This window comes from Monodelphis domestica, chromosome 8 (genome assembly GCF_027887165.1).
Source record: "Monodelphis domestica isolate mMonDom1 chromosome 8, mMonDom1.pri, whole genome shotgun sequence".
NCBI classification, from domain to species: Eukaryota; Metazoa; Chordata; class Mammalia; order Didelphimorphia; family Didelphidae; genus Monodelphis; species Monodelphis domestica.
The window spans coordinates 7134653-7160948 of record NC_077234.1 but is presented as its reverse complement, the minus strand read 5'-3'; the positions used below and the strand labels follow the sequence as shown (position 1 = coordinate 7160948).

At 39.8% G+C, this 26296-nt stretch overlaps 1 protein-coding gene across 1 annotated transcript; it reads right to left on the bottom strand.

Annotated features, from left to right (window-relative positions):
- Positions 1–611: 611 nt before the first annotated feature.
- On the bottom strand, positions 612–26296 carry TMEM207 (transmembrane protein 207). Its single transcript, XM_007502464.3, has 5 exons — positions 26051–26296; positions 23045–23082; positions 16885–16929; positions 16599–16741; positions 612–1531 (listed from the first exon to the last, which is right to left on the bottom strand). Exons 1-5 carry the CDS (start codon positions 26123–26125, stop codon positions 1395–1397), a joined length of 438 nt encoding a protein of 145 aa, XP_007502526.1. The 5' UTR covers positions 26126–26296; the 3' UTR covers positions 612–1394.

Below are 26296 nucleotides of genomic sequence, written 5' to 3'. Positions count from 1 at the left end.
TCAACTCTCCTACCACTGGACTCTGTTTCTCCAGGGGAGCCTTCCAGGGCTTGGGAGGTCACAGACCTATTGTCGACGTTTAGTCTGAAAGTGCGACTACTGAAGAAGAGGAAGAAACAAGCGGACCCCGGAGAGGAAGAATGATTCAGGACGTCCCATGCAGGGCCAGCCCTCCCTGCCCTCCTGCTTTGGAAAGACTTAATGACACAGCCCGGATGGACACACCTTGGACTCCTGCGAACTCTCTTCGAGGGACTCCAACGCGGTCACTGCTAAAACCCTGACATTTCACTGCTCTGCAATTTCTCTCCCAGAGGGATAGCTCGGGGCAAAAGCCCCAGTGCAGCCGGCTGACCAGGGAGGAGCTCCTCAAAAGCCCCCGAGGGGAGGGGGCGGGGGAGGAACACTCATTCTGAGCCTGCTCTCAGGCAACCTGATCACTGACAGCCAAAGTCCAGCGTGGAACAACCCTCTGATCCCAGATGTGTCCGGAAGAGGGGGCACAGCTGGGGAGAGGGGGCTGGCCTGGCTCTCAGGTACATTCTCCAACTCGATCAATGGAATATATTTGATCAAAGCTGAAAGAAGAGAAACAGATCCTCCTTTCTGAGTTTCTTATATGAAACCAACTTTATTATGGATATTGTTTATTTTTAAATGAACAGAATGCGTTATTTATTCATCGGTGTTTGTTTATCCTTTGCCTGTATCCCCATTGGACGAGTTTGTCCAGCTTTATAAATAGACACTAATATACAGGGAGATGCTGCTGGCCAAGAAGAACGTCTCAAGGAGGAGTGACCCAGCCCCCCCCCCCCCTACCCCTCTATTTACTCTTCAGGGTCCAGCTAAACCAGTTGTCTCTACTGTTTCTCACAGATAATGCTCCATCCCTCATCTATGTCTGTGACTTTGCACAGGCAGTCAGTCTCTCTTGATACTTCTTGGAATCTATGGTTTCCTTCAAAGCTCAGCTCCAACGCCATCTTCTCTACAAGATCTCCTCAGCTGCTGGTGCCCTCTCAGGTGCCATTGTTTTTGTCTCTACTAGTGTGTGTGTGTGTGTGTGTGTGTGTGTGTGTGTGTGTGTGTGTGTGTGAGTGTGTGTGAGTGTGTGAGTGTGTGAGTGTGTGTGAGTGATGGCTCCCCTGAGAGGGAATGAACTAAGAGTCAGGACCAGCCTTCCTTTCATTTAAGCACATGGCCAGTGACGGGGCACCCTTTTCCCTTTGTTCTCTTTTGGGCCACATCACATGAAGAATGGCATTAGAGGCTGAGATGTATGCCTCTCATGTTAGCCCCGGGTGAAGTCTGGCCTAAGAAGTCAGAAAGTGGAAGAGGACTGTCTGGTGGGGGGAGGATAGACTTCTGGTTCTTACAAAAGATGCTCCTGATTACAACCTGCTTGTCTTCTGGGTATCTTCATATGGAGGTGGGGGGCCCAAAGGGACCATACAGGACCCAGAATAAAGCTCCGGGTCTGGAACATGAAGGTCAAGTCTTGCCGTTGGATTGGTCACTGCTTCTGTGCCTGCAATAAGAAAGGTAGAATGGAGTGATCTTTCTAATCAGCAGAGGAAAGAATTATATCATTTACTCTCTGCCCTTTTTGTACCAATGGGGCAATGGAGACGTATCCATAGAAATATCTAAACACACACACACACACACACACACACACACACACACACACACTACATTCAGCTACAATGATCAAGTTCCCAGAAGGAGTCAGTTTCTCAATTTGGATGAATGAAATCACGGGTGCTGGGGAGATCAGGAAACACTGACACCCAGCAGCCCGAACTACAGATCATACCACCTTTGGTAATTACACTATCCCAGCACAACGGGAAGCCAAGGGACTTTTGCAAATGCTTCCATTATGGGCTTAGACTAGAAAAGACTGGCCTGGCATCTTTCTCTTTGTCTTTTCTTAATATATTACTCAATTATTAATTACAATGGGTAGAATTTATGACTTTCAAGCCCTTTATGATTTTAAAATGTCACCCAAATGCTACGTTGAATTTTGTTTTGAATCTATTCCGTCTCAGTGTCAAGTTCAAGTAGACTGGGACGTGGGGAGTACATTGCGATCAGGATCCCATCAGAGTCTGTTTCCACTCAGAATGACTTTCTTCCAGGCCAAATAATAAGAAAGCAAGTAGGCTTCATAAAATATACTGTAATTGCTTTTGGAGGTTCTATACTTGTTTCTACTACTAATGACATTTCATGAACTTTTTTTTAAACCCACATTAATATATATTTTTGTTTTAATTTGAAAATCCTTTATTTTTTAATTCTGAACTTTACAAATAAAAAAGCATTTTATTCCATGAATAAATAAATAGATAGTTAAATAAGGAAAGGCAAAAATCAACCAACATTTTTTTAAACCAAACATCTTGGTCTTATTATCAATACTGTCTATTGGATTTAAGGCAGAAGAGTGGGAAGGACTAGGTAATGAGGAGTAAGTGACTTGCCCAGGATCACATAGCTAGGAAGTGTCTAAGGTCAAATTTGAACACAAGACCTCCCATCTCAAGTTCTGGCTATCAATCCATTGAACATCCTAACTGTCTCTCCAACCAATAGCTATTAAGTACATTAAGAAAAATGTTTGCATATGATTCTGTGACTATTACACTGAATGACTGCTGACCTAGAGTTAACATTTTAAAAATGGTTTTTCATTGACTGTTATGAACAACTTGTTTTAATTCCATATATAATGATTTAACAAGATAATTCCCAAACTATTACTCATCTAATTCCTTCTCAAATATTTTCTTTTCTTTACTGTGCACTTTAAATGCTTCATCCATACTCCCTTTTCCCCCTTTACTTCTTTTTTTTGTGTGGTCTCACTGTTATCCGTTCCCTCTTCCTCCCCACAAAATTCAACTCCTACTCCCTCATCCCCCCAAAAAATTCTTTCCTTGTAACAAATAAGTGCAGTCAAGATAAAAGAAAATCACACATTAATCATATGAGGAAACATATCCCATTCTGCCCCTCTAGTTCACCAACTTGCCAATCAAGAGATGGGTGGTGCTTCCTCAAAAGTCTTCTGAAGCTGGATTCATATTTGCTTTAATCACAGTTCCTAAGTCTTCCCTCTCTCTTCTCCATTTTTTAGTTTTTGGTATAAATTGTTTTTCTGGTTCTCAACACTTCATTTTGCATCAGTTCAAACAATGCTTCCCAATTTCTCTTGATTCTGTCCTATTTATCTACATTCTTCTTTGGAAATGCTAGAAAACTTCTGAAGACCCATGGTGATCTCTATCATCCAGAATATTAGGTGCAAATACTAGGAAAGAGAGCTGGCAGACATGGAGACTTCTACAATTTTCCATTCACAAAAAAGGGACAGGAGTATGCCAATATAGGAACTGCTCTGGCAAATATCTAGGAATCAGAATAGACTGCAATCTCATCACTAGTCCTCAGCTGATATGGCAGCCATGAAGAGAAATACTATCTTATACGATAATCAGAAAACTTTCTAACCATACATGTACAACCCAGATGGCTTATCATCTCAGGGAGGGGAAGGGAAGAATGGAAGGCAGATGATTTGATTCTTAGAAATTTGGAAAATATATATTAAGAATAATTCTTATGTGTAATTAGGGAAAAAAACTCAGAGGGGAAAAGGAAGACGGGAAGGAAGGTGGGAAGGAATGAGTGTAGGAAGGAAGGAAGGAGGGAAGGAAGTAGGGAAGGAAGAAGGGAAAGAGGGAAGGAAGTAAGGAGGGAATGAAGGAAGGGAAAGAGGGAAAGAAGGAAGGAGAGAAGGAAGGAAGGAGGGAAACAAGGAAGGGAAGGAAGAAAGGAAGGAGGGAAGGAAGGAAGGGAAGGAGGGAAAGAAGGAAGGAAAGAAGGAAGGAAGGGAAGGAGGGAAAGAAGGGAAGGTGGGAAGGAAGGTAGGAAAGGAGAAAAAGAAGGAAGGAAGGGAAGGAAGGAAGGAAAGAAGGAAGGAAAAAAGGAAGAAGAAAACAAAGGGAGGAAGGAAGGAAGTTTTTACATGCAGAAATAGAGATGATAATTACTCTGTGCTCTATCCTTGTCCAAACACCCCTGGACTCTTGTGTTCAGGTATGGATCCCTTTATAAGGAGGGAACTTATATTGAAGAATCTCCAGAAAACAGTCACCTGGATAGTGAAGGACCCAAGCTCATACCATACAATGATCAAGTAAGCACCTTGAGATCCTTTAGCATGGAGAAGAGAAGACACAGGTAAGCGGGGATAGTTGTTTTCAAATGCAGGAAATGTCTTGTGAATGAATATTCATTCTATTGTATTTATTGAATCTTTTCCTCTAGGATAGGTACAGGAGAAAGCTACACATTTTACATGTAATTTTATCCTATACAAATACATGTAAAATCACTCCATATCTAAACAAAACAAAACTGAATCTAAAACATCTTTACAGAGTTTCCCAGAAATGGAACGTGTAGCTGTGAAAGATAGTGAATTATTCATCATGGATTACTTTCCAGAAAAGGCTGTACAGCATGATGTTAGGTGACTTTTGAAGATAATTAGTATACAGGCACAAGACAGGAATAAGCATTTATTTCATGCTTACTATGTGTCGGGGTCTGTGCTAAGCACCTCACAAATATATCATCTTCACAACAAGCATGGGGAACAGATCCTATTAATATCCCTGTTTCATGGGTAACGAAAGTGAAACAAACAGAAGTTAATGACTTTCTCAGGGTCATATAGCTAGTAAGTGGCTGGGGTCAGATTTGAACTCATGTTTTCATGCTTATAGCCTCAATACTTTATCCAGTGTACCACCAGCTCCCTCAAGGTGTACATAATGACCAGTGAGGTCTGGAGTTCTGTGAAGCTGTGTTACTCTCTGTCACTGCCTCTTTTTGATCCCCAAAGAGTCTTGCTCTTGTTTAATGTCCTCATTGAACAGATGTGGCTCTTAAGACAATTTTGAAAAGCAAATTCTTTCATCACAGACTGACACCTGTCTGGTCTGTGAAGGTAATTCCAAAAAGGATGATGATGATGATGATGTTAATGACGATAACTGTTTATCTAGCGCACTCCCAAGATAACCAAGCAGAAGCAGGGACTCCTTTGAACTCTTTCCATATTATCCTCCAAACACCTTTAAAATAATGCCTCAAATTCTGGAAGAGTAGAGCCAAAAGGGAAAAGAAGAAGGTTGAGGTGGAATGATTTTTCGAACCAAGACAAATATGGAGATTATGGAGAAAAGTGTCACTTCAAGGTGGTCTGTGGGCTTAGAACACAAAACAGGCAGGCCCTACTATTGCAAGACCATTACAAGACATTGGGGACAACTGCCATAGTCTTAGCCTCAGTTTCAGGAGTTCTTAGGACATATATGTAAGGAGGTTGGAGAAATGCTAAGAAAGAGATTAAAGGGGACCCTTCGTTAGCTCTGTGTTTCGGATTTTTTGTATTGCCATATAGAATTCCAGGCTGTAGATCTATGGAAAAGAGGAGCACTAGCACCTGCTTGCACAGAGGAGCAGGGGCCCTCATCACACTTTTTGGTGCTTGTGGTCACTCATAAAGAAGTAGTGGTCTGGTCTCATTTCCAAGAGAGAAATAAGCAGTATTGCTTTTAGCTACAGAAGAAAAGAGGAGCAGGTCATAGTTTCAGGGACAAGAGGAGCAATAGCATGTGTGGCTACAGAGGAACAAGGTTCCTTCGTGTGTAAAGACCAGAGAACAATGCCAGGGAAAAGTTACCACACTCCTCCTTAGATCATATCTTTTGGGAAGACTTCAAAATGTACAGATCCCAAGAACTAGCTTTGAAAATAGTATCATGAAAAACTTGAAGCTTTGCACAATGCCCCCTCCATTCCAGGAGCAGAGACCAATTTTAACATATAGTTAAAAATCCACAAAGAAGCTAGAAAAAAATGAGCAAATAACAACAACAACAACAACAAAAGAACCTGTTCATAAAAATGTTACTGTGGTAGCAGGAAAGATAAAGATACAAATTCATACAAAGACAATGATGTATAAAAGGTTAAAAGCAAAACCAAAATAACGGAGAAATTGTAAACTGGGGAAAAGGGAACAAGGATTCCTGAAAGAGTTCAAAAAGGATTTTTAAAATCAAATAAGAGAGGAAGAGGAAAAATGGAAAACAAATAAGAATAATGTAAGAAATTGATAAAAAGGCAACCGCTTAGTAAAAGAATCACAAAAAATATTCAAAAAATAACTTCTAAAACATACACACACAATTGGAAAAATGGTAAAAATGGGCACAAAACCCCACTGAATAGGACTTAAAAATATAGAATTGCTCAAAAGTGGTGGAGAAGGAAGTTCAAAAATTCAGTGAAGAAAAAACCTTCTTAAAAATCAGAAGCGAACAAATTAGAAAAAAAGAGAGAGATACATTCCTACCTGTGAGAGCCATTGAATCCCAATTGAGAAATTCTTACTCTTCTTCGGCTTTAGTTGAGTCTAAGACAGAAGATAAGCCTTTTTTTTTCAAGACATACAAAAGCTAACTGAAGGACATGATTCCTGAAAAATGAGAATTGGGCAAGTGGAAGCTCATAACTTCATTAGACATCAAGAAAAAAGTCCAAATAATGGGAAAAAGGAATATGAGATATTTCAATGGAAAAACAACCAACCTGAAAACCAGTTTGAATAAAGACAATTTAAGAATTATTGACTACCTGAAAGCCATAATCAGAGAAAATATGAATGAAAACTGCCCTTATATATTTGAAAGAGAGGGTAAAATAAAAATTGATAGAATCTACTGTTCATTTCCTAGCTCAAAATGAAAACTCCCAGGAATATTTTAGTCAAATTCCAGAGCTTTCTAGTCAAGGAGAAAACATTGCAAGTGGTTAGAATAAAACAATTCAAATCATGTGGAGCCAAATTCCAAATCATGAAAGATTTAGCAGCTTACCATTAAAAGAGTGGAGGTCTCAGGTTATGATATCCCAGAAGTCACGGGGGATGGGGTAAGATTACAACCAAGAATAACCTACCTAGTAAAATTGAATATAATACTTCCTGGGGAAATGAGTAGATGACTTAAAAGCATTTCTGAGTAAAAATTTGACTTTATGAAATAAAGATTCAAGGGAAACATAAAAAGGTAAACAGGAAAAAGAAATAATAATAAAGTATTGAATAAGATCAAACTGTTTATACTCATATAAAATAAGAAGAAATGATACTTATAACTCTTAAGAACTTTATCCTTATTGGGACAGTTAGAAGGAATATACATAGCCCCACAGTATGGGTATAAGGTAATTATAATAGGATGATTTCAGGGGGAAAAGAGCAGTGAGAAAGAGAGATGCACTGGAAGAAAGGGAAGGGAGAGGAAGTATAGGGAAAATGATATCATATGCAAAAAATGTGGAAAGAAGAATTTTTATAGTGGAGGAAAAATGGGGGTGGGGAAGCTCGAATGTCACTCTCAGTGGAAATAGCTCAAAGAAGAAATAACCTGCATACTCTATTGGGGGATACAAATATATATTTACACCATAAGGAAGTAAGAAGGGAAGGACATGAAAGAAGGAAGAAAGATTGATGGAAGGAAGATCGAGTAAGGGAGGTAATGATCAGAAGTAAAACAGACTTTTGAGGAGGGATAGGATTAAAAAAGAGAATGAAAGATAAACAGGGGAAAATAGGATGGAGAGAAATACACAGTGAGTAATTATTACTGTGAACATGAATGAAATAAACTCACTCCTAAAATGGAAGCTAATAGCAAAATAGATTAAAAGCCAGAATCTAACAACATATTGTTTACAGGAATCACATTTGAAACAAAAGAGACACAAGGAGTAAAAATAAGGGGCTGGAGCAGAACCTAGTATGCTTCAATTAAGGTAAGAAAAAATAAGGCTACCAATCATGTTGCAGTAATGATCTCAGACAAAGGAAAAAGCAAAAAAGAGGTGAAATTAAAGGAGATACTAAAGGGAATTTTCCTACAACATACCAGAGATAATGAATTAATATTAATTCTCAATATATATTCATCAAATGTCATACCATCAAAGTTCTTAAAGGATAATAAAGATATTATAACAGATAATAAAACTATACTACTAAAGGACCTCATTTCCCCCCTTTCACACTTAGTAGAATCTAACAAAAAAAAACCCAAAATGAAGTTATGGAGATTAATATAATTTTAGAAAAGTTACACATGATAGACTTCTGGAAAAAAATTGATTGAGAAAAAGGAACGTGTTTTGTGTTTCTCCTCATCTGTGTATTTCACCCTCACAAAAATTGATAATGAATTAGGGCATAAAAACATCACAACAAAAACAAAAAAAACCCAAAACAGAAATATTAAATGCATAATTTTCAGATCATAATGCAAAAAATATTACATTCAATAAGAGAACTATGTAGGCATAGATTAAAAATTAATGAGATATTAAATAATCTAACCCTAAAAAATGAGTGGGTCAAAGAACAAATCATAGAAGCAATCAACAATTTTGTTAAAGAGAATCACAACAAAGAGACAACATACCAAAATTTAATGGATATATTCTAAGTAGTACTTAGGGAAAAATATCTCTAAGCATATACATCAATAAAACAGTGAGTGATCAGATCAATAATTAGATATGAAATTATAAAAATAGAATTGAATGAAATAAGAATTTCCATTTAATAATTAAATTGGAAATCCTGAAAACCAAAGGTGAGATTAATAAAATAAAAAGTAAGAAAACCATGTACTAATAAATAAAAATAGAAGCTGGTTTTAGGAAAAAACTAACAAATAAATAGGCCATTTATTCATTTGATTTGTTGAAAAAAAAAAGAAAACAAAATTAAATGTATCAAAAACTAAAATGGTGAATTCATCAGCAATGAAGATGAGGAAAAAAAACAATTAATTGGAGGTGTTTTGTCCAGTTACATGCCAATACTTCTAACAATCTAAGTAAAAGCAATGAATATTTATAAAAATATAAATTGCCCATATTAACAAAAGAGGAAATAGACTATTTAAATCCTTACTTTAGAAAAAGAAATCAAACAACTCATGAATGATATCCCTAAGAAAAAAATCCCCAGTATCAGATGGATTCCCAAGTGAATTATATAAAATATTTTTAAATTAATTCCAAAACTAACAAAGCTATATTCAGGGAAAAAGGGAAGGAATGAGTTCTACCAAATTCCCTTCATAAGGTAAACTTAGAGTTGGTATCTAAAATACGAAGAGCAAAAACAGAAAAAGAAAAGAATAGCCCACTTCCCTTAATGAATATTGATGCAAAAATTAAATAAATTATTTAGAAGAAAGATTAGACATTGTGACTATGACCAGGAATGGAGAGATGATTCAGTATTAGGAAAACTATCAGAATAATTGACCCTATTAATAACAAAACCATAATATATCAATAGATATAGGCAAAACAACATTTATCCCTAATAAAACACTTGAAAGCAAACTGTTTTCATGGAGGAGGTTTTTTCTTATGTTTAATGGAGCTTTCCTCAAAACGATATGGAATATCTATTTAAAATCATCAACAAATGTTAAACTCAGAGGAATTGTGTGTCAGATATGGGAAGGGGGTGGGGGAAGGAGAAGGAAAGAACATGAGTCTTGTGACCATGAAAATATATTCTAAATAATCTAATTAAATGAAATTAAAAAAAATAAAATCATCAACAAACCCTATCCATTATGAATATAAGCTAGAAGCCTTTCCAGTAAGATCAGGTGTGAGGCAAGGATGCCCAGGATCACAGAGAAGAAGAAGAAAAATAAATTTAAGGAATTATATTAGGCAGTGAAGAAACAAAGTTATTACTTTTGGCAAATGCTATGTTGGTATACCCAGAGAATGCTAGAGAATCAAGTTAAAAACCAGGTCAAACAAATGACAACTCTAGCAAAGTTGAAAGATATAGAATAAACCCTTAGAAATCATTAGCATTTCTATATGTCACCAATAAAATGCAGCAGGAAGAGACAGAAATAGAAATCCCAATTAATATAACTAGATGATATAAAATATTTGAGATTCCACCTGCTAAGAGAAATCAATAAACTATGAGAAAAGAGTTATAAAACACTTTTCATACAAATAAAGTTATAGTCAATAATTGGAGAAATATTAATTGTTCAAGGCTAGGCCAAGCCAATATAATAAGAATGACAATTTTACCCAATTAATTAATTTAGTCAGTGTAATACCAATCAAATTATTAAAAAATATTTCATTGAGTTAGAAAAAATAGCAAAATTCATCTGGAGGAACAAAATATCAAGAATATCAAGGGAATTAATGAAAAGAAAAAAAATATGAAGGTTACTTAGTAGTATCAGATCTAACCGTATTCCAAGTGGGTAATTATCAACACAGGCTGGTATTTGCAAATAATAAAATAACAGATCAACTGAATGGATTGGACAGGCAATACACAGTAGTGAATTTCCATAGTAATTTTGTGTTTGATAAAGTCAAAGATCCAAGTTTGGGGACCGACCTCACAAAAACTGCTGGCAACGTTGGAAAGCAGTTTGGCAGAAATGAGGTATAGAACAACGGCTCACCCTGCATGCCAAGCTAAGAACAAAATGGCTCGTGATTTTAGACATAAGGGGTGATATCTTAAGCAAATCAGAACATGCAATATTTTACTCGTAAGATATATGGATAAAGGAAGAAGGTGTGAACAAACAAGGGAATAGAGTAAATGATGAGAATTAAAATGGATAATTTTGATGATGCTAAATTTAAAAGAAAAAGCTTTTATAGAATCTAAACCAGCAGGAAATTTGCAAAACTTCTAGCAAGTTTCTCTGAAATACACCTCATTTCTCAATATAGGCAACTGATTCAAATTTATTAGAATATGAGTCATTCTCCTACTGACAAATCATTAATAGATGGTAACAAGAAGTTTGCCAAAGAAATCAAAACTATCCATACTCATGGAAAAATGCTCTAAATCACTGCTGATTAGAGAAATACTAAGTAAAACAACTCTGAGGGACTAACTCCTACCTGTTAGATTGGTTAATATGACAGAAAAAGAAAATGGCAAATGCTGGGATGGATGTGGAAAAATTGGAACATTTGTGCCCTGTTGGTAGAGCTGTGAGCTGATCTAACCATTCTGGAGAGTATTTTGGAACGATGTCCAAAAGGCTATAAAAGTGTGTGTACCCATTGACCTAGAAATTTTACTCCTTGGTAAGTGTCTCAAAAAAAATCAAAGAAAAAGAAAACTATCTGTATAAAAGTATTATATATTGTGCATAATAAATATTAAACATCAAATAAAAGATGTATAAAATATTTCTAGTGGCTCTTTTCTGTAGTGGCAAGAATTGGAAGGCAAGGATGCCCATGTATTTGGGTGGCTAAGCAAGGTGTGGAATATAATTGTGATAGAAATGGTGAGTGGGAATGGTTTTAGAAAAGTCCTTGAAAGAGCAGCATGAAATGATTCCAAATAAAGGGAGCAGGACCAGAACACTGTACATAATACAGCATGATTGAGTCAGCCTCCTCTAGTGAACACCTTGAAGGGACCGACACTCATTGCATGTGGAAGACTTGTACAAAAAGAACCAGTCACGTTCCCTGACAATTCTACGCCACGTCTCCTGGTGTTTCACTGATTCTAGCATTTCTTTTGAGTTGAAGGCTAATGGCGGAGGCCTTGGGTATAGCCAGAATCAGTGCCTGCTCCTAGTTCCTTAGTCTCTTGAGAAGAGATCTTGAGAGGCAATGGAGAACTAAGGAAATAGGGAACATACGGGTGGTGCCCAGTTGGCAGTTGGGACGCTTTCATTAACATGAAAATGTATGCAATGATCCTTACCTTTATCTTTTTTAAATCCTCACATTCTCTTAGTATAGTCAGAAAGGCAGAGGCTAAATGTGGTGAAGTGACTCTTCCAGGGTCATATAGCTAGGAAGTGACTGAGGCCAGATTTCAAACCTTGGTTCTCCCAACAATGCTAAGCTTTGCACTTTATCCACGGAGCACTGGCTGCCCCTGGATCATTTGATCTGAAAGAGGATTGGATCTTTGCTTGAATCCCTTCATTTGTTTAGAGGAAACTGAGGCTAAGAGAAGGAATTGTCTTGCCCAAGATCATGCTTGAACCTATGTCTTGCCATTGCTGTGTTGTTGCTGGATAATACTGAAAGCCACCATGTGCATTCTTCCTTGGCTCTGTATTGCCAGCATGAACTCACTTTTCACTTCTGCTGAGGTTACTATGTTGACTTTTTAATAGCCCCAGAAACATTCAATGAAGAGTCAATAGTGACTGAATTAGTTGTCTGGGTGGAAGCAGTGGTCCAAACTGCCTGAAGCTTCATGTCTCCATCCAATGCTATTGATAATATCCTGGGGAAATCAAACTGTGATCCTTGCTTTCTGTTGTGGACATGTCTTACTGTATTCTCCTTTATACCAACTTAATGTCAGCATCTAAAGCTATAAGGAAACCCAGGAAAGAGAAGAAAAAGCAAAACAAAAACCTAAGTAGGACACAGATCAAGAACTATAGCTTCTAAAGGAACTCTCTCCAGAGAACATCACAGGTGTTTCTTGGCCACCTGTCTCAAATGTCTTCCAGAGAAGGAATTGGTTTTTCTCTTAAAATATGATATAAGGGAGGGTTTGAAGGGCAGAGGAGGAAGGGATTGAGTACTGTAAAAAGAAATGGCGAGCTATATAAATAAAATATTTATTGAAATATGTAAGGATGATAAAGGATTTCTAATTCTGAGGGATTTTAAATCCAACCAAATAAACTACCTTATTCCACATGGAACTGCTTCTCCTGTGTTTCACAGGCTACACTCATCCTCCCTGATCTGAATAACCCAAATTTATACTATCTAAATAAAAACTACCACTATCATCTTTACAATTCTTAACTTTGCCTTCAAATTGTAAAAAAAGCAAAGGCTGCTGGTTGAGTCTCAACAAGAATCAAGTTAGGACTCTGAGCCTAAACAGACTGAGAGTCCAAGCCAAAGACCAAGTTTTTCTTTGGTCTTCTCAGAGTTAAATCAATCTATAAAACCATATCTGAACCCCTCAGACAGCACAAAGCCTAAATATTCTTCATGAGGAAGACACCATTGAAGTTTAATTTTTGATATTTTGTGTCCCCTCTTGTAGAGCTCACACAACAGATGTTTACTATCACATAGGCACACTTTTTCAAATGGTGATGCTAGAAGTAAATCATCTACAAAGTGAATAAGTTTACTGTCCTTAAAGTGAATATTTTTCAAATCTTTGTTTAAGATTTGAGATAACAATGAAGGACTTTCCAAGAATCCCTGTGGCAAACAGGATGATGAATACTGATTTCCCTGCCACATGAATGCAAATATCTTTTGAGTCTTCATGTATAAATATTGAGAAAAAAGCAGAACATAAATTAACCACAGTAAAATATTTTGCATGACTTGGGATAAATGAAATGATGGTAGCAGGACTTGGCACAACTGGGTAAGATTGTACTATATGATCATTAACAACTCTTAAATCTTGAACAAATCTATAGACTATTCATCCTTCAGCCTCTAACTTGGGTTTTTTAACTGGTAAAATTGGGGTGTTATATTCAGAGATGCATGGTATTAGTATGCCTTGCTGCAATAATGTGAATTCATTATTGGGGTAATCCCATCAATGGCCTCTTTGCTAAGTGGGTATGGTGGTGGACCTCCTTTAGTCAGCACTTTAATAGGGGCTGTAGCTCATAAGCCTTTTGAAATATCATCTGGTATCTGATAGATATTATTCCCTTCCCCCTCTGATTCTACTGTATCTAGGAATAATACAGGGAAAAGGTTTAGGGATTCTGGGAGTTTTAAAAATATATCTCTGGTTGGAGTACATACTATCACTTTACAAAAATGCCTACCCACTAGAGTCATTGCAGAATTTGGCATTAAAAGAAAAGAGTGTTCTACACTTAGACATCCAAGTGAAAGTATTCTTGGTTCTAGCTTTTTGACTTTTTGAGGTCTTCCTGTTACACCCACAACTTCTATTGAACCCTCTGCTTTGCAATCCTCAGGGAATTTTTGCAACACACATTTGGCAGCATGTTACATGTGGTTCTGTGCTATTTTCTGGAGAATGGACAGGTATCATAGGAGCTAACACACTAGGATCAGGAAAACTCAACATTTGTTCCTGTTCCTCATTTTCTGATGCTTCATTGATTTCTCCTGAACTAATTTCCCTTGTTTTTAAAATCTCTTTGTCATTTTCATTAATTCTTATTCCATTGTCCATACTTAGTCCATTTTCTCCATTTCTTATATTTTTAACTTATATTTTTAAGGCTTTGGAACACTTTCATAATGAAGTTGCACCTTTTTGCATATCAAATTTTTGAGGTTTCCTACCATCTACTTGGGAATATTTTGGAAGAGCACCTGCTTTGATATATTCTTGAATGGAATTCAGATCTGTGGCTTGTTGTGAATTTTGGTAGCATCCATTATCAAAATATTATCAAAATAATTTGCTCATTGGTATATTTGAGCAAAAAGTAGATCAGGTCTTAGTGCCTGGGGATGACATAAAATGGCACAAAATGAATCAGTTGTTGGGGAATCACACCTTGGTAGGTACTAAGGAGTGGGCCTTCTGGGAATGGAGCTGCCCCTTAAGAACTCTTGGTCCATTCTTAATAAATATTTCACTTTTGCTTGAGACCCTCCAATGGGCAAGGTCAGTCACTACCTCCCCAAGGAGCATTTTCACTTGGGGTTCACTCCATTGTTGGTAAAGTCTTCCTTACAGCAAGCCTAAGACTGACTTCTTTTTCCTTCCCCTCTCCCACTGTTCTTAGCTTTTGTGCCTCATTCCTCATCAGAATAAATCCAATCTCTCTTGTTTGGTAGACTTCCTAGGCAGAATTCTAGAACATTCAAGGATCAACCTAGAGAAGGATCGATTGAAAGGTCATCCAGTACAACTCTCCCATTTTAGAGCTGAGTATATGAAGCCTCAGAAGCTGGGCTCTACCCAAGGTCACACAGGCAATGGGGGGGGGGGATTAGCCTTGAATACAGTCCACAGGATCCTGATTCAGCACTTTTGCCAATTCAAGATAGTTATCACAGGTCCCTGAGCCTTTTTTTCTTCAGGTAAGCATTTGGTTACCTCAATCTACTCTCCTATGGCATGAGCGTGAGACTCACCCCTTTTTTGTTTCCTTTCTTAGAAAGTTCTGTAATTTAGCTGACCAGTAATTCAGCCAATTCTCACTCTGCTCTCTCTTATATTTTCATTTCGCTTCTCATCGAGATCTCCCAGCTGGGGTGTTCATCATTTATGGGGGCTATTTCCACATCCTAAGAAGGTTTGGCTCTTTTTCTTGTCTATGAAATCAGGGTTTTGGACCCCAGGGTCAGCCAATGTCCTTCTAATTTGAAACGAATGATGTATTGCCCATCATCCTCTCTGGTCACTTCTGCCTCTGGCCTCCTCCCTCTCTCTCAGGCCTAGCCTTTCCCACAACTTCCTGATCTTCCTCATTCCCGTGACTTCTTACCTCCAGAATGTTCAGTGGCTCCTGAATGTCTATGGAAGAAGTCTGAACTTCTGATACTGATATATGGCCATCTCTCTGGTCTGGCTCTGGTGTTCTCGGGTAATTGCTCATTGGTGTGCCCTGCATCATGGCCCAAGTGAACGATTGGCGACTCCATTCTCCTCTTGGGGCTTTCCCGATACTCTTGCCTAGAATGGACATCTCCCTTTGCCAGCTTCACCCGATGGACTCTCTTCCTTTCTTCCAAGTCCGACTTGGGTGTCATCTTTTAAACAAGATTCTCTAATCTTCCGCCTAGCCGCCACCCTGGGCTGCCACTCTTTGTATTTTTCCTGTGTGGTGACCATTCTCCCTCGGGTTCGCTGTTCCTCTGCAGGCATCGTGAGTCCACCGAGGGGGCAAGGACCGACCCCTGTACATCCTTCTTTCCAGAGTAGCTCTTCAAGTGCTTTCCTGAGAGCAGGCAGCTAATGATTTCTATTGAAATGAATTGAAATGCAGTGCCAGGCCTCTCATTAGTGGTAGGTTTCCAGAACATTAAGCATTTTTAAATGGTGCCTGAATTGATATATGGTGAGGCTTTTGGTAAATAGACGCAGTGGGGAAGAGAGCACAGAGTGTTGGCCTGGGAGTAAGCGAATCTGGGCTTGAGTCCTCCCTCGGCGGTGCGCTTGCTACCTGTGGCAAATTGGTCTACTTTGCAGGGCCTCACAGTTCTTATCTGTGAAACGCCCACATGGGAGTCAGCAATCGAAGGTCCTCCGAGTGGTGAAAAGTGGCTCCTGATGAGGGAATTCTGGGTCCTGTCTCCCAGGAGACAGGAGCGGGGCACTCAGGAAGAGAACAACCAGTCTTTGCTCTCCTTTCGCATCACCCAAGAGTCTCTCCTTCAGATCACCTTTCAGGAGTAAATCTCCGGTTCCACCTGCCCGTGAGCACCCCCTTTGCTGCTCCCAGAGCCCCGACAGTGGTGAAGCCAAGGAAAAGACCTACCGGAAATGGACTCGATGTCATTGACAGCAAACACCGCCACAGTGCGCCCAGAGGACCTGGAATGGGACTTCTTCAGCCAACAGTGGAGACAGAGGAGGATCATGCAGCAGATGATGGAGATCAGGGAGAGCAGCATTAGCCACCTGAAGCCAAAGGAAGTACAGGAGAGTATTAGGGAGACAGAAGCACCCTGGGGTGGGGGTGGGAGGTCTGAGGGTTTTCAAAGATAGTCACCAAGTTCCATCTGCCACCAAATACTTCCAAACTTTGACCAGAGAGTCCTTACCAGATGTACCAGCCATTGAGGGGTTTCTCTTCTGAGCTCACACACCTGATAAAGCAAGGAAAGGGGTGTCAGGCCATGATATTGGAACTGCAACTAGGATTAGAAGCCCAAAGATGTTCGCCCTGGACAGAATCCCAGCTTTAGAGTTGGAAGAGTGCTTAGAAGCCTGATAGTCTAATGTTCACATTTTACAGATGAGGAAACTGAGGCACAGAGAGGGAAAGACACTCACTCAAGGTCACATAGACAACAATTGGCTTAACCAGGGTTTCATGAGATATTCGATTAGGAGCTAGAAAGGTCTCTGGAGACATCTAGCTCAATTTCCCTATTTTACAAATGGAGAGACTGGGGCACTCTGCTCGGGAAGTGAAAATGATTTGTCCAAGGCGACAGAGAGTATGGGATAGAACCAGGATTTGAACCTGGGGCAATGGCTTTGGAATCACTTCCCTTTTCATCACAATTGCCTTCTCCACAGGGTTGCTATTGGACATATACACCTCCCCTAGATTAACAATTGCTCACAGTTCACACAGTCAAGGACAAAAAAAATGCTTGTACTCCAGGAGTTTGTATTCTAACTGGGAGGAGAGCAGAAACATGGGAATATATACTGAGGATATCCAAGACACCTAGAAGGTTGCTGGTGAGGAGGGGAAGAGGAAGGAGGGATCCGGATACGTTCCTTTCAGAAAAAAATGCTTGCATGGAGTCCTAAAAGTACCCGAGGAGTCTAAGAATCTCAGTTGATGAAGGAAAAGATCGGTGGCATAGAGAAGAGCCAGGGCAAAAGCTTGGAGATGGGAGATGAGGCATCAAGGAGAACTAAATGGCAAGTAAACCAAGATGAATGAATCCTAAAGTATATGGAATATATGCACAGTAAGAGAAGGGAAAAAAGTAAGAATGGACCCAATTTGGAAAGTTATAAATGTCAAATGATGAAGTTGATCATTGAAGTATGTAGGTAATGGGGACTGGATGAAAAATGACAACAATAACAAAAATAAATAAATAGAATTACATGCTTTGGCCTGAGGTTTCTAAATGATCCCAAGTGGGTAGAAGATGAATTGGAATGGGCAGACTGGGAAGTGAGGCAGCCTGACCAGAAGACCATGACATTGGAAGAGTCAGGAGATGATGAGGGCTCAGCATGGCTGGCACAGAGGTGGGTAAAGAGAAGACAATAGATAAGAGACAAATGGAGAGAGACAGGACGAGATCTGACAACTGGGTCAGGCCCTGTAGACTTGGGGTCTGCTTTAGAGTGATCCCAGTGATCCTTGCTTGTAGATTCTGCTTGGAGGGACCACCAGACAGGTTTGCCCTAAAATTCTGCTGCCTCATCTGTTATTCTACTATTAGAGTTTTAATCCTTTGTTATGTTAAAGGATATCTAATGGCCAGGAGGGATTACCATTAGTGGGAAATCCCCTAGAGCACTCTCTGTGGACCAAAAAGCAGAAGGGCAAATTATTTCTTAATTACCTTAATAGGTTTCTCTTTCAAAAAGTGAAGAAAGCAGTAAATAAATAAACAAACAAATAAGTAAATAAACAAACAAATCAATCAATCAATTAATTAATTAATTAATACATGAGTAAATAAATGGCACATGTTTCTGGACCCATTTCTTACCTAGAGGGTGCTGGGATATAAATGAAAGGATCTACCAGGGAAAGCTGCCATAGAGGAGAAGGAAAATTAAGTGTATATATATATATATATATTTTTCCTTTTCCCCACATAGCCTGGATATGAGAAGAGCAGATATCCAAGGTGCTAGAGAATAACTTAGCCAAATCCAATGACCTATAATTCCAGAAGTGAAGTTATCCCAGAAAGGATATGAAACTTGTAAGAATGAAATTCTAGATTCAATGATGATTTCCATTACACGTGGGGAAATTGAGGCTAAGAGATTAGCAATTTCCACAAGGTCTTACAACCTCAAATGTCAGAAATAGGATTTGAACTCAGATCTTAATTCTGGGTCCGGCATTCTGTTCACTCTGCAGTCAGTACAAAATGACAGCTTACATAAGAGATATGAGAGAAGTGGAAAATGTAGTCCCAGTTTCAAAAAAAAAAAGGGGGGGGGGGAGTGACTAGAGGTTGCCAATTGGAGCAAAATTAGCTTGACTGATTCTTGGGGAAAAAAATTTCAATGCATTTTTAAAGGCATGGATGTTTAATGAGCATCTAGAAAAGGCTCTTTGGCCAAAAATTATACCTAGCATTAATATAACATTTTATGCACACTGTCTCTTCAGTCTCCCTCAAGCCCTGGGGACATAGGCACTACTATTATTCATCCTAAGTTACAGAAGAGAAAACTGAGGTTCAGAGACATCAAATGACCTCCCCAAGGTCAGAGCCAATAGCTTCTAAAGTGGATTTAAATCCAGCTCCCCCGACTCCATGTCCTCAAGTTCGCTATCCACTAAGAGAGGCACAGTGCCTTGCTATTAACCTCCCCAAAGCATGCCACGACAGAACGACCTCGTTTTCCATTTTGACAGAGTATATGAACAAGACTGTGATGGGGGCAGAGGTATAGATACATTTATCTGGCTTTTTGTCTCACGATTGATTTTGCTTCCTGTTACTTTTGTCAAGGATGGGAAGGTGTTGGCTAATAGTGGGATATTGATGTGTTTGTTTAGGTGATCAGAGCCACAGATTAATCTCTAAGGGTTCAGAGTCAATCTTGAGTGAAATCTATACTGGAGGGCTCTAGGGATCTCTGCCATTGACAATAAAAATGGCACAGATGGTGAATTTGTCAGATTTACAGGGGCAGCTCTCATGCTGGATGATAGATTTGAGGTCAGGCTGGACCACTGTTCTGGATCCAACAGCAATGATATTTAATAGCAACCAATGTAAAATCTTACATCTGGATTAGAAAAACCCAAGGTCCCTAGTCCAAGGCTGAGAACAAGGAAATGTTCCTAGGCAGAGGTTTATCTTGGGGTTTTTATTTTTAAGTAGGTTGTAAGCTCACGAAGAGTCAAGGGGCTGATGTGTTCATCAAGGACACAACATGCTCTTAGGAGGGTTGAAGAGAAACCTAATGTCCCAGGGAGAATCATCCCATGCTGTGGTCTGGTCCAGAGGAGCCTGGGGTATTTCTTCTAGTTCTATTTGCCATACTTCCGTAAGCTGGGAAAGGCTTGAGGTGATGTCTCTTAGTGGCCAAATGGCTTAATATGATGCACTCTCTGAGCAGTGATCGAAGGAACTAGGGATGTTTAGTCTAGAGAAGAGAAGACTTGCTGGACACTAATGGCTCTCTGCAAGAATCTGAAGGACTGATGTGGAGCAGGGAGGGAGGGAGGGAGGAGGGAGCAAACATCTCTGTAGTGGCTCCCGTGTGTGGCAGACATGATGCTAAGTGCCTTACAAATAACATTTCATTTAATTGAGGGTTTCCGCATAGGGATTAAGCTTGTTCCTTTAGGTCTCAAAAGACAGACCTAAGAGCAATGGACAGCAATTGCGGAGACTGACATAGGCTGAATTCCAGGAAAGCTGCTTTAATAATCGGAGCTGTCCATGAGGCAGAGGAGCTGCCTGGACAGTGGCAGGGTCTCCTCTCAGGAAGGCTTCCACCTCAAGCCACTGAGCAGCTGGTGGGGCTAGGGGGGATTAAAGGAACATGCATCAGGGACAACTTGGAAGAGGTAGTCTCTGAGCCTGCCAACTCTTAGATTCTCAGCTGATGTGATTCTTCTTGAGTCCACCATGAAATATAGTGATGCTGAAAGAAGTCACACTTTAAAGCGTGATCAGCCCTCTCTAGTTATCCATTAGCCCCACGCAAATGTTAGCAGGGTCAGGACAGGTTCCTGGGGGGCAGAGAAACATGAGAAGGGAGGAGAAGGGCATTAAGGCTAGGGGACAAAGAAAAGACTGCTTCACCATTTCCCCCAGGACTGCCCCTTGATCCTCCCTTTCTAATGCTCATCTCTTTGACTTAAGATACTCTGATCATCAGAAGATGGGTAGCCCTCCCCAACGCTGAGGATGCCTTTATGCAGACAAAGCAGCATCAACCTCAGTGAGCTCATGAAGGCAGGCAAAATATTGCGAGCTTTTTTGGGTTTGTTTGTTTTTTGTCTCTTTACCAGTCATCCATCTTAGGAGACATCTCTAGGGTTCGAGAGGTTCAGTTCCTAGATGAAGGGATTTGCTGTTTAATAGTTTTGTCTTCCAGGGTCATAACACCGAGATCTATAGTTACTAGGGAAATAGTGAACCGGATTATTCAGAATTTCCATATTCCAGAAGGGCCCAGTTGCCTTGAAACATTCTGGGGTCAAAAGAGCCAGAGCTTCCTTCCTTTCATTTCTGAGCTATTAGAAGCCTGATATAATAATGTCTTTCAAGTCTTCTTTCTGTTCTTTAACTCTTATTAAAATAAAGCTCAGCATCCTTCATCTTTAGAACATTTAAAAATGTCAAGTGATTCATTGGTCCCAGTCTTTTTAAGGAAGAGGCTGCTCAGCTTTAGCATTCTTCTCAGAAAATTACTTTTAAAAATACCTTAACTTTTTGTCTTGGAATCAATACCACATATAGGTTCCGATTCAGAAGAATGGTGAGGGCTAGGCAATAGCAGTTAAGTGACTTGTCCACAGTCACACAGCTGGGAAGTATAAAATGACTTCTGGATTTGTGGAGTCTCTTCCACTCCTCCTCCACATGTTACCCTAGACTATATATCAAGAGTCAGTCAACATATCATCAAGTACTTATCAGAAATCTCCAAGTTTGGCAAAACTGTGGCCATTTGAAAAGTGAGCTGGATTTGGAATCTTATGGTCTGAGTTCAAATCCCAGCTCTGCCTCTTCTTAGCTTTGTGAACTTGGAAAACTTACTTGATCCCCGTGAGTCAGTTTCCTTATCTGTAAGTTTAAGGTGCTGGAACTAAATCTCAAAACACTCCCCCAAATATCCAGTTCCCCTTCCCACTGCCCACAAGGTTCTATGCTGGACAAAATGGTCAAACATTGTTTTGTCAGTTCTCCATTCTCTGACCTTTCATTTATTTCCCTCCTCAGTCAAAACTTCTCTGCCCTAGGTCCATTTCTCTCTGGACTTATTTGTGTTACTATAGCAACAGCTTCAAAAGGTTTGATATATTATCCTTCATGGCTTTATGGTCTTTTTTTTAAGCTGCATAATTGCACTTCAATGTAATTGGTTTCCTTTGTCATCCTATACATTATTTTATGCACTAAAAATATCCTTTAGAGAAGAGCTCATAGGTTTAATCAATTGTGAGAGGGGTCCAGGACACACAACACGCACACACGCAAAACAAGCAAACAATTTAAAAAACAGTTCAACATCTTGAGTCTAGACAGTGTGTAGATGTGATCTTGGTAACACCAGTTACTCTAATTGGATTCAGGCACCAATCCCTTGATTTTCCAATTGTTAGTGGTGCCCTCTTTTTTCTCCTCCAAACTCCTTTGGTTTTTGGCTTCTAATTACTCTGAGTTTAGTTTGCTTAAGGTGACGCCCTGGCCCAAATGCCTCCCTGTTGTGAGGAAGTGATACTCTCTGCAGGGCTTTCAAGTTGCCATGGAACCAGAAGGGCTTTATAAAGGTCTATTGGTAAATCAGTCATTAATTGCCTAGCCTAGCTCAGAGACTCTCCTCTCCACTCCCTAGCTGGATTGGGACCAGAGCTATGAAGGCTGAATCCACTGCAGGTTTAGAAAGGAATGGAAAAGCTACCTGGTGATTAAACGGGTTAAAGTCCCACCTCGCTTTACATGAAACAGGTAGGCAACTGAGGCCAAGAGACTGTTGTCGTTTGGAAGTGAATTATCAAAGTAGCATCTTTGTTGTCTGCCTCACTCTACGGGTAGCCATGATTTCCTCATTTCACTCGACCCAAGAGCGAGTCAATACAGATAGACAAGCAGAAGCAGTCAGCCCCTTATTTCCTCAAGTAAGTTGACCAGCAAGCCCCCCTCCCCCCGAAATCGTATTTGCCTTCTTAAAATCATTAATTAGCTCGTTCCCTCTTGGTTCTATTATTAGATTTGGACTAATCCAGGATTTCTTCAAGGCTCCAACAATGGCTTTGATCCTTTGACATTTTTAATGCCAAATTAAAGCCCCTTGTTATTTACTTACGTTTCATTTTCTTCACAGGTTGAGTCTGAGCTCACCAGCTGAAACAGAGATTTATAACAATAAACACTGAGCATCTTATCAGCCTAATCCTCTTCATCCAAATGGGATCTGGAGACAAATGTGGGCTTATTGAGCTTCCTTTGTTTTTTAATTAAAAGCTCTGGAGGAGCAAAGCACTTTGAAAGGCAGTGGAATTCCAAATGAAGAAGGAATATCAGGGGTCCTTTTCTTCTTATACTGAACTAGGAAGAGATGTCTGTTTCCAGCCTGATGCCCATTCTCCTCTTTCTCCCAGGTACTAAGAGTGGACTGGGGACTGGTTTGAAAGTCTTTTTTTGGTTCTCGGTAGATTTTGCCTCTAGACATGAGTTGAAAGTCCAACGGGGTGGACGTGGTCATATTACTTATAATCCTCCGTTAATTTTTTTAACCCTTACATTCTGTCTTAGAAGTGATACCATGAATCAATTCGAGGGCACAAAAACCATAAGGGCTAGGCATTCAGGGTTACGTGACTTGCTTAGTGTCATATAGCTAGGAAATGTCTGAACCGAAATTTGGACTCGGGACCTCTGGTCTCCACTCCTGCTTCTCTATTTAGCCACTTACTCCCTTAGTTTTACAAGTTAATTTTTCAATTTTTCAGAGATTGTATGGTAATTATTTGTTATTTAACCTTTGTCTGCCTCACTGTCCTTAACTGTAAAATAGATATTATAATAACACGTAGCTAACAGAGTTGTGAAGATCAAATGATAATACAATTATAAAGCCTTGGAACAGTGTCTGGCAAATAGTTGCTCTCTCTCTCTCTCTCTCTCTCTCTCTCTCTCTCTCTCTCTCTCTCTCTCTCCTCTCTCTCTGACTCTTTATTGAGTTAAAACCCTTACCTTCCACCTTAGAATCAATACTATATATTGGTTCCAAGGCAGAAGAGCTGTAAGGACTAAGCAGTGGGGGTGAAGTGATTTGCCCAGGGTCACACAGCTGGGAAGTGTCTGAGACTTTTGGTCTCTGGGCTTGGCTCTTACTCTACTGAGCTACCCAGCTACCCCTATCTCTCCATCTTTATATCTCCAATGTTTAAATCCACCATTTCAGAGAATCCTAGAGATGGAGATGGAAGGGTCCTTAGGAAGTATCAGTCCAAGGCCATCATTTTACAGAAGAGGCTACTGAGGCACTAGGCAAATAATTGCTTTGTCCAAGGTCACATAGGTATCATCCCAATCATCAATTGAGGAGGAAGGGGCCAACGGTTGGATCATGTGGTGCAGGGATATGAGTTGCTATAAAGTGGAAGCACCTCCTTTCACATCTCCCAAACCCCAATCCTCTTTTTAGATGTTAAACAAAGTGTGTGCTCTGCTAGTTAGACTTCTGAGGTTAGCTGGTTTGTTGCCCTGCCTGGTTGTATAGTCATCAATAACACCAGAAGTCATCTGATCTGGAGGAGAATTTGAAATTCACAAGCTGGGGTTTGATTTGATTTGATTTTGCTTTCAAGCTTCAGGAATAGCCAATGAACAACGTTTAAAGGAAAGGAGGCATCACAATCTGATGACTGCCCAGACAATGGGACTGTCCTTTGTATTCCTTCCATCAACATACCTCCCCCTAGTCATCCAATGCTCCATTGGCTTTGGAACAGCTGCAAGAATGGCTAGTTATCTTAGCTTTCCCTCTCTGTGTCTCCAGTTTTGAGACAGGACTCTTACTTGAGCCATGACTCTCATTCAGAGGTCTTTATCTGGGCTGAAATATTTGGCTGATATCCTTGAGAAGGCTTCAACAGTGGCAGTTGTCTCATGGAATCAAGGAGAGTCTGATGAGCTAAAACCAGGATTTGAAAGTCTCCACTTCAATTGTCTGTGTGGTATGGGAGCTGCTCTGGACCCAGCTTCAGGGGTCTGTCTTTGTCCCAATAAGCAATCCCTTTGCAGCCCTGATTAACTCCACAAGTGTATCCCAGCTCAGAGATTTGTGGAGGTGCAGATGGAGAATTGAATGAGCCATCAGAGGGCATGGTAATGAACAATTTATAAGCAGAGAAAATGAGTTACCTTCCATTTTGTTCAACCATTGCAAGTCGGTTTGCATACTAATCGAGATGAAAATGAACCTGCAAATGTTGTCTATACTGGGGTTTATTTATGGGCTGAACTCATCTCTGGGGATCAGTCTGAACTAAGAGCCCCGACAAGTCTCACAGCTCCCACTCAAGTCACCTTTAAAACCTGCTCTAACTAATAAATATTGCAGATGGGAGCAATGTATGCCCCTATTACATTGCCAGACCCATAGTCATCCACTGAGAAGGTAGTGAACCTCAGGGCTCAACCTCAGGGAGAGTGATACTGGCAGGCAATTTAGAATGGACCACATTTGTCAGGTGTTTTGCATTCAGATATTTAGGTGTGGAGATGCAGACATTTATCAGGATTCTTCCTTCCTTCCTTCCTTCCTTCCTTCCTTCCTTCCTTCCTTCCTTCCTTCCTTCCTTCCTTCCTTCCTTCCTTCCTTCCTTCCTTCCTTCCTTCCTTCCTTCCTTCCTTCCCACCCTCCCTCCCTGTCCTCAATTTACAAAAAAAGAAACTGAGGTTCAAAGATCTTAAGTGACACTCTTAGAATCATAGAAGTGGCAGAAAGAATTGAACCTACATCTTCTTTTTCCCCTCTATTCTTCTTCACATTACATCTTAAATTTAAGAGTCTCATTCTATGAACTAGTTGATTTAAAAATACATATTCCTGGTATTTAATCAGAGAGATATAATTTGATTTCTAAAGGAATAGAATTAATAAAAAGAGAAGGCAGGGTAGGAAGTTATATGAGTTTAATGGATGCATATTTCATATTTTGATCCTGTACCTGTCTAGTATAAGAATGCCTAAGAGGCTTCACGATTTTTTTTCCTAAGGAATTTTGAGCTATTAAATTATTCCTAGGGTAACAAGATAAGCTACGACTAACCCAAAACTCTGTTCCCGAGATTAGAGTTTTACCTGGATGAACGTCAAGCCCATGGCTCCAAACCTTGAGAGCAGTGAGGTGAGACTTGCCCTTTTGGGTGGCCACATAACTGATCAAGGAAGGTCCTGGGTTGGCTTGATGCTTGGTGGTCGAGCGTGTCTTCCCCAGATTCAGAGCTCAGGTGTTGCCCTCTGGATCATGCTCCCCTCCATGGCATGTGTTAATGATCTCTGCTTGTGACTGGCAAATTATATGGTTGAGGAAAGAATGCTGGCTGC